Below are 14,961 nucleotides of genomic sequence, written 5' to 3' on the forward strand. Positions count from 1 at the left end.
TTCGGACGAATTGAGAAAATTACGATCGGAAAGAGTGAGACTTATAGGACGGACCACAAGAACCGTACAGTACAACCTTCATAGAAAAACTGTACGTGGAACGACTCAAGTGGTCCAGTGTGGCCAATAAATTATTACAAATCTTCATGAAGATTAGAAGTTCAGTCAGCTTGAAGCAACGAGTTGCAATCTAGAGTTTTCCAAAGCGGACAGTGAGCGGCGACAGGCAGCGACTAACAATTAGTACGTCCGTGGAGTACGACCGCTTAATGAGGCCACAAGTCAACGTCACATGGAGGCTCTGTGACGCCGACGTCACGTGATTCGCGCTCACGTAAGGCTTTTGAGTTGTGCTCACGTAACAGCATCCCAAGGCTGCGTGCTGTGTCGGTTAGTCAACGACATTATGAACGGCCTATACTGTGTGGAGCCAAACGCTACTGTTCGCGGTTAACATTGTATTCTTGAGACCCATCAGCACTATGCGTTTTCTAGAAAACAAAGACATGAATGCCTACCGGTAGTACACCATACTCGTCTTGTCAAAAATTAAATGAGATTCACCGATGGGGGAAATAATACCTCCGCAGCACTAGTTGGCATGTATATTAGCAAACGGATAAAACAGTGAAGCGCCCTAATTGCAGGTAGCCTAACTAGCGGATTTCAGACGCTACAAAAATTTGATTACAATGAAATTAATACCCCTAGCTGCATACAGGCGTTGATATAGGTCAACGGGGACAGTTGAAAATGTGTGCCCTGACCGGCACTCGAACCCGGGATCTCCTGCGTACATGGAAGATACTCTATCCATCTTTCTTTCTCTCTTTTTTTTCCTTCTTCTTCTTCTTCTTCTCATTTTGTTCTATATTGTTCGTTGAATTTGTTCGTGGCGGGCGTCTGATGACACCCGTTCACGTTGTTCGGTGATCCATTCACTCAGTTTTTTAATTACAGACGGTAGCTAAACCCTCTGACCGAACTTGCTGAGCTACCGTGCCGGCGTCCATCTGGACCACCGAGGACACAGAGGATAGTGCGACTGCAGGGACTTATTTCTAGGACGCCTCCCGTGAAATCCACATTCCTAACTTATGGTCCCGCACTACATTCATAGTACCGCTGCTCATTACACACATTATTCGCGGCTTTTTGCAGATTCCCGGAAGAGTTCGGGCACTGTTTGTGCATCCGCACAGAAGAAGATGGTCAAATGGCCGGTGTGCCTTTATATATATATATTTTTTTCGGGTGACTCACATTTTTGCTACACTAGGTCGCTGCTCGTCTCCACAAACGCCGTAATCGAGGTGAACGGCGGCTCTAAACCTACAGCGCGCCACGGACGCAGGCTGGCGGGAGCAGTATCCCAGCTGTACGGCTCTCTGGCGCCATTACCGCGCTCCCAAATCAGCGGCGAATTGCATGACCTGTGCGTAGACATGTAATGCCACACACCGTCACAAAACTACCAACAAACTGTAACGTGCGGATGACGTGCGAGCTGTAGCTCACATTTTAAGTTTTTAAAAAAGCAGTAATATGACAAAATAGATTTGATTTCTACCTGGTGACTCCGGTGTCTTGTCGACGTCTTTTAGATACTCTTCCGTAACGTCTTGACATTTCAGATTTGTTTTTTCTTTCTGTATTTGTTTCTGTATTGGACCTCGAAACGGTTTTTTACCATCGTTGTTCCAGCATTCTATGGTTGTATACTGGGCGCATATGACCTTAGATGTTTTGCGCCCTAACCACCCCCCCCCCCCCCCCAAAAAAAAAAAAAAAACTGACGGGTCCTTGACACGCGGAATCAATCGTGTATTTCTTTCCAAAGACAGACAAACAAGCTGTTAAGCAGGTGGTCGTAATGTTTTGGTTCATCGGTGCACTAGGCTGTAAAATGCATACCGTAAGCGAAAGAGCACTTGTGCAGTAGAAGAGATGTTTCACAGTACGCAAGTGCTCATAGCTCTTAATGTACGCACTTTAGAACCCGTATATACACGGAACCTTTTTTGTCAATACTACCACCTCTCAAAATACGGAAACCAAGCAGTTTGTAGTAGAAGAGATTTGTTTCACAATATCGAAGATAATAGTACCTGTAATCTCCTTCCTTCTTCCATCTATTGTCCGCATTAAACAATGCCCCATCCAAGTAATATGGCTACCCACGCCATTACACTTCCACCTCCAAGCTCAACCGTTCAACTGTTGAAATCAAGCAATCAGGATTGAATGCTTCTTTTACCGTTCTCCAGATGTAAACGCGCCCAGATGTTGGAAAGAACGAAAATGTTGACTCGTCGGACCATATGACATGTTTCCACTGATCAGCCGTCCAGGATTTCTGCTCCTTTGCGTCGCTTGTCGTCACTAATGGTTTCTGTATAGCAGCTCGTCCACGAATATTCGCTTTATGGAGTTCTCGGCGGACAGTGTCGATAGATACTGGGTCTCGAAGATGGCTACTGAGCTCTGTAGTCACTTTAGACGCCGTAGTTTTGTTTTGTCTTGACACAATTCGTGTTAGCGTACGACGTTCTCTGTCATTTAGTTTTGATTAGCGTCCATTATTAAGTTTACATGACAATGTCTTCCGTGTTTTGTGTAGGCTGTCATGACTGTTGAAATAGTTGCTCCTGAAACATTCAATAAGTTGGTTGTCTTGGTTACTGATGCTCCAGTTAATTGGGCCTCGCCGGCCGCGGTGGTCTAGCGGTTCTAGGCGCGCAGTCCGGAACCGCGAGACTGCTACGGTCGCAGGTTCGAATCCTGCCTCTGGCATGGATGTGTGTGATGTCCTTAGGTTAGTTAGGTTTAAGTAGTTCTAAGTTCTAGGGGACTGATGACCTCAGATGTTAAGTCCCATAGTGCTCAGAGCCATTTGAACCATTTAATCGGGCCTCCACAATCTGCCCTCTTTGGATGTCTGTTAAGTCTTTCATCGCGCGTCTATCTGGGCCTCTGAATGCAAATATGGAGTGTGCACTACTCGTACTGAACGCGCACAGTCCAACGCGGCACGCGCCATACTAAAGTTGTTGACCGTTCCATGTTTGTTATCCTTCACTATTTAGGACAGTCTGCCTACGCTGGAGGAACTTTCCGATTCCGTGGGAGCCATGCTCGGAGGGCATTTTCATCCGGAAAGGAAGTTCTTTGAAGGTTGCTCGACAAAGAACGGAGAAGGAGAAAATCTGAGGACGCAAGATTAAATGAGTGCGGAATGACTTCCCAACCCAACTCCTGTGCAGCGATTTTTGCCAGTCTAGCAGAACACAGGCGGGCGCCATCGTCGAGTACCATCTCTTCACGCGGTCTTCCTGGTCCTTGTTCTCGGATAGCGTCTGCAAGACATCTCAGTTGTTTGACAATAAATGTCAGCATTTCGTAGCGCACCACATCGTCGCTGTTCCACCAGATGCATAACACAACTTTTGTGGATGCGCGCAGGTCTTTGTGCGGGGTGTTGTTGCTTTGTTTGGGCTCAACCATTTCCTTCCTTTCCTTATGTTAGGGTAAAGGCACCATTTCTTGTAACCAGGAACTATAAAGGATATGAATGGTCTGTGTTGTTCACGAGCCGACTGATGACGAGGAAGCAGAGATGCACATATGGCCACCTGCTAATTTTTGCGATTTTGGCTCAAAGCATACGGTGCTAATCTACGCGTTTTTTGAACCTGCCCCATTGCATGCAAATGGCGCACGATGGTGGAGTGATCACAGTTACCACATTTGTCAGTTCTCGCGTACAGTGGTATGGAACATTGTGGATTAACGTGTTTAAACGATCTTCATCAAACCCCGAAGGTCTTTCTAGCGTGAAGGGCAACTTATGCTAAAACGATCCTTAATTTTATCCATTGTTTCTCAGTGTTTCGTCCGCGACTGTTTTACTTTCGTAACATGAAGAACAAACCGCCTTCAGTCACAAGTTGCGTTTATTTACTGCACTATGCATTTCGAGCCCTGGAGGCTCATCTTCAGGTGCTTTTTAGTGATTTACTTCAGGTTTTTTAGTTGTTTGCCTGTTGATATTACATTTTTGTGTTACAACATGGTATATTGTAGATAAAAGTTTGACAGCGTTAATAATATGAAACTAACTTTCAGTTTAACATTGTATGATGTCTGCTTCTGTTGTGCAGTTGGTATACACAATACACATCTTTAATTTTGCAGTACATATTGGGATTAAAGATGTGTATTGTTTATACCAAATGCACAACAGAAGCAGACATCATACAATGTTAAACTGTAAGTTAGTTTCATATTATTAACGCTGTCAAACTTATATCTACAATATACCATGTTGTAACACAAAAATGTAATAACAACAGGCAAACAACTAAAAAACCTGAAGTAACTCACTAGAAAACACCTGAAGATGAGCCTCCAGGGCTCGAAATGCATAGTGCAGTAAATAAACGCAACTTGTGACTGAAGGCGGTTTGTTCTTCATTTTATAAAATTTTTTAAAACGATCCTGTTTAAATGTTTCTGGATGCCTACGTTGCTGTCACCCCTCTATTGGACTCAAACAGAAGAGTGCGTCGAGAATGTTCTGATTTGTCTATTTTCTAGCATAGGTCCAATCACTATCTTTAAGTGACAAAACGACAATATGCAAAACTCAAATAGTAACAAGCAACTTGAAGAAAAAGAAAATGACAATCGATAAATAAACCCATAGCAACCGGAATACCAACATGCCAAACAAAAACGCTGGAACTTACGCACCAACCCAGTAACTCAGATATCGTCTCAACCCATGAAATTACATTTTGTTTCTTCCTCTACTTCTGGGTCCTTCACCTCTTTATGTCAGGCAGTATGTTTCATACGTATACAGCATGAAAAGTATTTAAACCGACAAACTCTGGGAGGTTGTAGGGGACATCGAAACAAATATTTTTCTCTAATGTCATTTTTTCCTACGAGTAGTACTTAAACCGGTAGAGGAAGATTTCCCTGGCGGCAAATTAATTAAACCAACAAACATTTTTCCATTGACCAAGAGACAACCCATTAACACAACCCAATCATGTTCTGTCTGAAATGTGCCGGCGCCCCGTCACGCTGGAACCACATGCGTTGTCTTGTAGGGAGCGAGACGTCTTCCAGCAATTCAGGCAATGCTCTGGCGAGAAAATTGTGATAGTGCCTTCCATTTAATGGCCTAGGTAACAGATACGGCCCAATTAAACAGTCCCCAACAACACCGACCCACACATTAATGAAGAACCGCACTTGATGAGCGCTAGTAACTGTGGCATGTGTGTTATCCTCACTCCAAACGTGCGAATTGTGCATGTTGAAGACTCCATACGCCCGAACGTTGCTTTTTCGGTAAAAAACACAGAGGATGGAAATGTAGGATGCATTTCACACTGTTCCAGGTACCACTGTGAAAACTGTGCTCTGGGTGGATAATCAACTGGTTCCAGGTTGTGGACACGGTGTAAGTGAAATGGACGTAACAATTGCTCTCGAAGGACTGTTCTTGCATTCGTCTGATTCGTCTCCATGTTACGTGCAATTGCACGAGTGCTAATTGAAGGTTCCCGCTCCACATGCTGCAAGACAGCTTCCTCAAATTGCAGCGTTCTTACCCTGCGATGGCATCCCTGTCCAAGTAATCTGCTAAATGACTCGGTCTCACGCAGACGGTACACAGCAGCGAAGGTCGTATGATGCGGGATACGGCGATTAGGATATTGTTGTTGATAAACCCGCTGTGCAGCTTGTCCGATGTGGTGCGCTACGTAGTACTCACCAACCATACCAGTGTACTCACTCCAGGTGTATCACTCCATTAATAAACGCAGACAATACACTACTACGCCGGCCGAAGTGGCCGTGCGGTTAAAGGCGCTGCAGTCTGGAACCGCAAGACCGCTACGGTCGCAGGTTCGAATCCTGCCTCGGGCATGGATGTTTGTGATGTCTTTAGGTTAGTTAGGTTTAACTAGTTCTAAGTTCTAGGGGACTAATGACCTCAGCAGTTGAGTCCCATAGTGCTCAGAGCCATTTGAACCACTACTACACTGGTGGACAGCAGTTGCCTACAACTGAAGATCGTAATACGGCCTCCACCGCTTTAAATAATCCTCATAGGAAAAAATGACAGTAGGGAAATATTTTTTTTTATGTCCCCTACAACCTCCCAGAGTTTGTCGGTTTAAATACTTTTCACCCTGTATTTTGTAATACCAACACACCTAACGAAAGGATCGTTTTGTGAAACGAGCTGCAATAAGTCGCAAAAGCAGCTAAATAAGGAAGATAAAGTTTTTTGTTTATTTATTTTGACTTTTGGCCTGACCACCAAACAGCCAATAGATACATTTCGATAGGTATTGGTGCACAGAATGTTGGCTGCGGTGTGGGGATAAGAGATTTAATAGCCTGACTGATATATCAGATGCTGTTAGCGTGTATTTATGTATGCCCATTTTGCTGGGATCTCTGTGACGTCACTGTGTGTGTGTGTGTGTGTGTGTGTCACATCTCTTTCCCTTCTGTGCGAAAGCGAGAAGGTTGATAGGCACGCCGCTATGCGGCGCTGTAGCTGTGCCGCATTCAGAGCCTTCTAAACATACGCCGTCTGCATTGGGTTGTCAGATTTCCTGTCGCATTTCTCCTTTCTACATTAAAATAACAATCAGGTTTTTACATCTTTAGGAAACCGGATGTAATATTTCCCCTCCATGAATGTGATTAAATGCAGTAACTTACCATACATTTATATCGCTCGTATTGCTTGCACATTTCCCTTCTTTTTTTTCCTGTCCTTTTGTTTGTAGTCCCTTCAATCTCTGTCATAGCATGTGCGATACGGTATTCGACTGGAAAATTTACTTGTTTAGTGGAAGTAGTATTCTGCAAATGTCGTCTGTGTATGTCGTTACCTCTTTAAACAAATGCTGGGTTGGTACCCAATTTTCACTTCATGTGCAATATAATTGAGGAAAATTATTCAATTCATCTGCCTTCCACGTTTAAAGCATCTACAAACTGTCTGTGTTCACTACTGTCAGATAATAATTTGCACTAGTTTATCTACTATTATATATTTTATATGAGAGTTTTACCTCCTTGTCTGAAATTTCTCTAAAGCCTACTAAAGGACGGTTCACGAAAGTAGCTTAAGCAGTATTACTAATATGTCCTGCATCGAGTAACTTTGCTTTCTATGAGCGGAAGTCATTCGCACTCATCTTCGAAGACAACTGTGGAATGAATGTAGTAATAATCTCTAGCATAGTATAGAAGGTCTATAGTACAGTAATTCATTTGTCTAACAATCACTGTACAGTCATACAGGCTTTGTCAGTTTAAAGCAAGGAAAAACATAGAAGTAAATCTATATTACGTTTAACGGGAAGATGGCTTAATTACTGCTAAGTGCTGATAAGACGAAGTTACATATGGGAAAAGAAGCAGCTGTCCAGTCACCCGTAATTACCTTCGGGTGCTGTTGCCAGGCGGGGCGTGATCTTATTGATTTGCTGCTTCGCTATACACGTCCCAAATTTAGGAGGGTCATGATTGCTTTCCAGCGACTGCGATCAACAGAAATGAACTGTCAATTGAATAGCCCAGTTGTAAAAGCGGCTAAGTCAGTTTTAAAAGATTTTTGGGAAAAGCCATAAAACGTAGCCTTGTTCTCACAGCAATATTACAACGGTGGTTAATGTCTCAAAAAAAGGAAAAAAAACGACCAAATCATAAATGTCTCTATAACCCTACATTAACCCCTTATTAGTATTTTTATATAAAATTTGTACTTAGCCCGTTTTGCAACCGAGGGGCCAGTTTGCCGCTTCTGCAACCACATCGGCGGCCATGATGGAATGCAGTCGGTTGCAAAACTGGCCCAAAAATTAATTCCGGTGTTTATCTGGCTATATCTGTAAGAATGGTACACTACAGTAGCATACTAAAATAATGCGAAAGGAAGAAAATTAAACGAACAAAGTGCTGAAATACTGTTTTATTTTAAATATTTGAAAAGATTGAAACGATTACATAAAAAACTAAACATGAACTACTACTAACTGCAAGGTACAATATTAATATTACACTGATTTAATCACTGAACTCAGTTTTAACACCTGTCATGAAAGTGAGAAATCTTTGGAAACAAATCTTGGGAAAATGAAATATTGCAAAGAAACGATCACAAGGTAAAATGAAGTATACAGCGTTTAAGGTATGTTCGGGGAATCGTCGTCATCTAAGAGCTCAAAAGCCGTTTTGACATTCGTCTGTTTCCACGATCTTCTGCTGCTCAAAAACATCAGTACAGAATTTTAATTTTTCGCCCTCGGGCCATGTCTTTCCCCAGTGTAGTTCTAAGAGCCGCTTGATGTCCATAATTTTAGCTTTTTTCAGTGCGACGCCTTCTGGAATCTCCTCACAGAACAGTTTCTTTCGTGATACGTTTGCCTCTTTTAAGAATAGGTTTCGGCTCTCCACTTTCAAAATTGAAGAATGCTTCTCCTTGCACAAGACATAATTTTTTGTTTGCTGTCTTCGTGATGATAATTCTCTTCGACTTTTTAAACTGGAAGTGCCAGAATTCAGGAGCTTTGATGACGTTAGTGGCGATCTTCTTCCAGTCTCTCACTTTGCACTCGTCCGACCGCAAATGCACCACTGTGGCGAATTTTTCCATTATGCCGACGTATACTGCAGGGGTTTTTGATTGCGCTCAATTTTGAAAATTTTTTCTCCATGTTTGCAAGAGCTCTATAAGGGGTATAAAAGAATGACCAACGATCGGGAACCACACTTCAATGCTCTCTACGTGTACTGGAGCTGCGTACAGGAACCATTACATCAACATCCCAATCGTTGTATTCTTGTTTTTCCCATCGCATTCATACGAAAAGCGGCGTAGTTTGGTGACAACATGCAAATGGATGTTAAACAGTTGATGATGAAGAGGTGAAGCAATCTGATTCGACCACTCCGCAAATTCGTTCTCGAGCCAAACATACGAGGTCACTTTGTCTTTTGTCCGACTGCTCGTAGAGGAACATCGGCAAACCGTGAAATTATATAAGTACATCTGTCTGGAATAATAATCCCCCTGATCTGGGACTTTTGGAAGGACTAAATTTTTCCGGCAGTCATAACTTAAAATTAGTTTACCTTCGATGTCTTCCTTCAGTCTTTCGTAAAAGGCATCGCTCCGACCATTGTGAGCTGTAAGCTGATGTTCCAAATTTTTCTTTCCCATTGGCCGATTTTCCAAGGAAATCACGCTTTGTAGGGACGCACATGTAGAACATGTGTCATTATAAGGTGCTTTAAAGCCAATAGTAAAATTATTGCAGAATATTGTCCGGTAGTAGTGATACTCAAACGTCCAAATCAGGATGTTTGTACAGAACATTTGCCACATTATTTTTACATTTAATTCACTGGGAAAATATTAGCGATATAGCATTTTCCCTCTAGAATTGTGACTTTCCATCGGCTTGAATTGTTCAATGTGTCTGACAACTGCATTTTTCCTATCTTCGTACAACTTCGTTCTTCTGTCACCTCCTCTTCTTTCAGTGGTTGCAGGCGAGGAATAGTTCATTAGCCTATACCCTGACAAATTTTGTTCGTAAAATTTTTGATGGGAACGTCTAGTGAGTTCTTTACATTTCAGCTTTCCAGCAGATTGTCTACAGTTTGGCATCTGTGGAAACCCTTTCAGGTTAGTATCTACAGATATATGAAAAATAAAATTGAAAACCAACTGATAGTAGTTCCAGAAGAGGTTAGACCATGTTGCTAGGCCATTTATTCCAACAACATTATGCCTGTAATGAATATTTGGACATTACTATAAGCAGTGGTCTTCCTTACCTCTTCCTTTTTGTCGACGTTTCGTTTCCATTGCTGAACATTCCGTCTTCTCTTCCTAGAAGTTAAGTTTCTGGTGGCACCTTCCCTCTCAGCTCTATTGTCGTCGGGTTCGTCGAAATAGTAGAGATTTCCTCTTCATTATCCAAAACAATTTCGAAATGTGCTACAGTAAAACTGCCTACAAAGTCGTTTTAAAATACACAGTGGAACAAGTGTGCTGATAGGTCTTTTTATCATATAACAATGCCTTCTCGCACTTTCCTTCCTACAGTGTAGCAATGGAAGCAAAAACACACGAGAATCTACCCAGTACTTCCAACCCAAACATTTTAGTTACATGTAGCTAAAATTCGGAACTCTTTAAAAGTGTTACGTGTGACAAGACGATATGTCCGGTTCTGCAACCGTACCCTTTGCCGGCGGCCATTATCCCGTTAAGACTCTGCCTCTTTTGCAATCTAACGCGTAGAAAACATAGCCGCCTTTGCACCCACACGCGATTTTCGCACCTCATTTTAAAATGCTTAGAATCGTTTTTGAAGTCTGATGGATACATTATTGCATAGACCGTGAAAACCTGTACAAGAAAGTGCCTCCAACTCAATTTCCGATTTTTGGTTACATAGCCGCTTTTGCAACTATGCTACACAATTATACCCTATCAAAAATGTGGTAAATCGTGTAACGACGTTAATTTCTGTTTTCTCCAGATCTTAGAAATGGGAAGTATAAGTGAAGTTTATAGGAAGAACCGTAAACTTCATAAATCGGTTCACAACAACTTTGTTTTAGTCCTTAAGACATACTGATAACATGAAGCTACTAGTCCTAATAACAATGAGTGAATTGTTACACAAACAGTATCTTTGAGTTCGTCGGTGTATTGTACAGGTGATCGTATTTGTTCGTTCTAAATGCGGTTTTTAAAGCAAGTTCTCACAATCGTTCGGGTAAAGGTACATCACGTAAGACAGACAAGGTCCGTTCGCAGTTTTTCGGGAGGGTGTATTTGATTTGAAAGAGTATTAAAGTACGTGCCACTTGCGGCGGAGCCCAGTACCAGTACTGTGTGTAATCTTTGCTGCAGTAAATTTTAAAAATTACGGGTGGAACGACGTGTAAAACTGAATGCCAGGTAACACAGACTGGGAAGTATATTTAGAACAGGCAGGTAGTATTTGTAGTTTTATGCTAATGTTTTTAGAGTTACCGGTGCCATCTAAATTTGAAGAATAAAATTCACGAATAATCTGATGCACTGTTTGTTCGATAACGGTGTTTCCTTTCTGTTTACTCGAACGCAGATTTTGTGAGTCGGTTATCCGTGTTTAGGAAAACTGTATGATGTGAAGTAGAAGCGGCAAGTTAACTAAATTACTTTCTTTGTAACAATCGTCAACAAAAGGTCTTGCGATGCCGCTATTGTTGTTGTTGTCTTCGGTTTGTGCAAGAAGTTCATCAATGTACTGTGCCCAGGGATCTGAGAGTTGACTGATAATTTTCTCATTTGTTTTCTTTCAGACTGCTGGATTCCTGAAAAGAGCCAGGAGTGAAAAATTATTAGAAATATTCAATAAGGTAAGTTCTCAAAAATTTTCTGGTCTGCTTTCCTATCCTCGGTAGTTCATGTACCAAACATAACTCCTTTTTTTTAAAAAAAAAAAAAAAAAAAAAATCCCGCCTATATACACTTCATTTGAAACACATTGAAAAGTATGACAGTAAGGAAAATAAAAACCAGCGAGTGGCGCGTGAGTGAAAAGGAAAAATCTTTTGTAATCCACTATTTCTCGTCACTTTTCATTGGAATATGGTAAGCTGCTCATTACACTTTACATAGCCACAGTATCTCCTTTTGATCCTGGATACTTCCTTAGAAAGCAGATTAAAATACTTTTTAAGAAACGAAAATTTTCGGAATCTTTTTCAATGCAGGATCTGTACAGTTGTGTGTCATAAAGGAAGTGATTTTATAATGTATGTTATTGAAACATCCAGTTTCAAGTACAGGTAAAATAATTTGACCTTTGAAAGTTACAGAAGAGCTGATGGATAAAGAAGAAAAAAATGATGAGAGTACTCATTTTTCATTTTGGGGACTGGGATGTTTAAAAAAAAAGGTAGCAACTAATGATGCTACAGCACAGCACAGTATGTCAGAAACAACAGATGAATCTGATAACTTTCTGCAAAACTTCTGTGGCTTCCTTTAGAAAATTTCAAAATATTAGACATTGCACTTTTGTATTTCCTGCTGCTAGCAGTGGTGAAAGGGAACGTGTACAACTTCCAGATGTTTACTGTCTGAACATTATGAAAAACTTATGTTAGTTTTTTACGTCTTACTCAGTACGGTATGGACATAGAGGAGTGTTCAGATTTGTCAAAATCAGAATGAGCAAGTCAGCTAAAACTGTGAAATGGAATACAGCTGCTTCACAATGTTGACAGTCAAATTTCTTAAAGCAGCCATCAAACTGATGGTAGTAGCCTATGTCATGGTCCCTTGTGACAGACACAATAGGTCCTTGTCACCTCATTGTAAATAAATCAACAGTGTCTGCACTTCAGGCACAGGCCTAAGTAATTTTTCTAATGCAGTGTTAAGTGTATTTAACTAGTGTTAAAATTACATTTTTATCAGAGTAATGACTTTTTAAAATAAGGCCCTTTGCTCTTATGATGATGACTATATTTAAATACTGTGTGCCCGACCGAGACTCGAACTCGGGACCTTTGCCTTTTGCGGGCAAGTGCTCTACCATCTGAGCTACTGAAGCACTGGCAGAAGTAAAGCTGTGAGGATCGGGCGTGAGTCATGCTTCGGTAGCTCAGATGGTAGAGCACTTGCCCGCAAAAGGCAAAGGTCCCAAGTTCGAGTCTCGGTCGGGCACACACTTTTAATCTGCCAGGAAGTTTCGTATCAGCGCACACTCCGCTGCAGAGTGAAAATCTCATTCTATATTTAAATAGTTTTGGCAAAGAAATTGGTGGAAATAACTCTTTATCATCATCTTCCTCCCAGAGGTAACGGTTAACACTGGTCATTACTGTGAAACAATTTGGAAATTGTCACAATTAGTATATCACTGTGTGGTGGAAATCGTTTGATTTCCAAAGATTCAAGAGTGTTGACTGCTGCCATTTGTTCATTAAATGATATGTATTTTATTATTAGCAAGTGAAGACATTGAATTTGAAAGACCACATTTGCAAGATTCCCCCCCCCCCCCCCCCCCCCCTCCACCCCTTGAAATCTTTTCTCAACTTTGTCCTTGATGCACAAGTTTAATGTAGTGTGCACTCCATTTCCTTACCTTAGGCGACTAAAATGTTCATTTTCCTTCAACTGACGGTTCCAGATGGGTTTGTAGTCATGTTGTTTCCTTTTTCAGGTCAAGAGGAATGTAATACACATACCTTCAGCTTTGATCAGTGACATAATGTTAATGGCTGTTGTGACATCACCTTTTGGTGCATATTTTGACAGTTTGGTTGAGAGTTGGTGAAGCCAACAAATGTGAAATAAAAAAACTGGTTGTGATGACTGGACCGATATGTAGTTCAGCCTGTCTGAAAAATCTCCAGTGATATGACACAATAATCACCATGTTGTTTGTGATGTTTGTCGCATGTTTCTTATGTCACTTGTCAAAACTGACAACTGATGTCAAATATTCCTTTCTATCACCTCTTCCTTTCTTTGGACTAGAACTAACCTCTGAGATCGACCTAACGCCTTTAGTTATCAAAATTTTTACATGGACATTTGTGAGAAACAGTGGTAACATGCAAGATAAGAGAAGGAACAACAAGAATGAAAGATCAAAAGGGAATTCAGTCCCCTTTTTTCTTTCTCTTGTTTTGTTAAATTGTGGCTTTCACATGACTAAATAATCAATGCAAGTAACACACTGTTAAGTATGTCAGAGAAGTATTATTCATCACACATTGTGTAATGCCACATAATTCTAATCTATTTAAAATGATCAAAGGAAGGTGGGCAATGATTGGGATTTGTCCTTGCATTTGGGACTAGTAGCTTTTCTGTAGTGTCAATAAATTGGTGAAGAATAGATATTACTGAAAAGAACAGGGCCAATTCCTTTTCCCATCCCTGTCCAAACTCTACTACTCCATCTTTAAGGACCTCACCATTGAAAGGATGTTAAAACTTAATCTTTCTTCATTTCTTTGTTTCATGTAAGTAATAATATTGTATTAAATTAGGCCTACCAAAATTTTCCATATCTTTTTTACAGTATGCCTCTAAAGAGATCGATGGTGAGAAGTTTATGACAGCAACAGATTTTGTTCAGAAATATCTTGGCCTCTTTACGGATCAGAATTACAATGAAGAATCAGTTAAGCTCTTGGCTGGAATTGTTGACACTAGCAAAGATGGGTAAGTTTGCAGCTTGTACTGGAAGCCAATTTCTGTCAAAATTTACCAGGATATTGTCTGATTCATTACTTGTTCACAAGTTTTTGTAAATATTGGAATGCATTTGTACCTGACACTCCTTTAGTAGAGTTTTCTAATTATTCCTCTGATATTTATTTGGATTTGGTCAGCACATGAATTGTTGGAATATGGTGCAAATAAATTTTGTTTACAAAATATACATTATCCGCCGGCCGCGGTGGTCTAGCGGTTCTAGGCACGCAGTCGGGAACCGCGCAACTGCTACGGTCGCAGGTTCGAATCCTGCCTCGGGCATGGATGTGTGTGATGTCCTTAGGTTAGTTTGGTTTAAGTAGTTCTAAGTTCTAGGGGACTGATGACCACGGATGTTGCGTCCCATAGTGCTCGGAGCCACTTTTTTTATACATTATCCAAAGTAAATAGTATTTATATGGTCCATAAAGTAAAAATAGTTGGTGAGATTCCACTATTAGAAAGAAAACTTCTGATGTTCTAATAAATAAGATACGTGTTGGAACCTAATGAAAAAAAAAATGTACAGCATGTTTATAGTACTTCGGAGCTTTTAGTAAATCTGAGGCTTTGTATTAGAAATATTTGAAATATATTAAATAATTGCATTACACTAAGAAGATGTATAGAATTCATGACAAATT

The 14,961-nt window shown here is 40.8% G+C and overlaps 1 protein-coding gene across 3 annotated transcripts in view; it reads left to right on the plus strand.

Moving 5' to 3' along the window:
* LOC126428414 (calcium-binding mitochondrial carrier protein Aralar1) overlaps window positions 1–14,961 on the plus strand; it is a 704,653-nt gene that overhangs the window by 578,388 nt on the left and 111,304 nt on the right. For all 3 annotated transcript variants that reach the window (XM_050090338.1, XM_050090340.1, XM_050090339.1), the window contains 2 exons: window positions 11,401–11,457; window positions 14,142–14,284. In XM_050090338.1, the coding sequence (XP_049946295.1) occupies window positions 11,401–11,457; window positions 14,142–14,284 (200 nt within the window). The remainder of the gene's footprint in view (window positions 1–11,400; window positions 11,458–14,141; window positions 14,285–14,961) is intronic.

Source organism: Schistocerca serialis, chromosome 12 (genome assembly GCF_023864345.2).
Source record: "Schistocerca serialis cubense isolate TAMUIC-IGC-003099 chromosome 12, iqSchSeri2.2, whole genome shotgun sequence".
Taxonomy (NCBI): Eukaryota; Metazoa; Arthropoda; class Insecta; order Orthoptera; family Acrididae; genus Schistocerca; species Schistocerca serialis.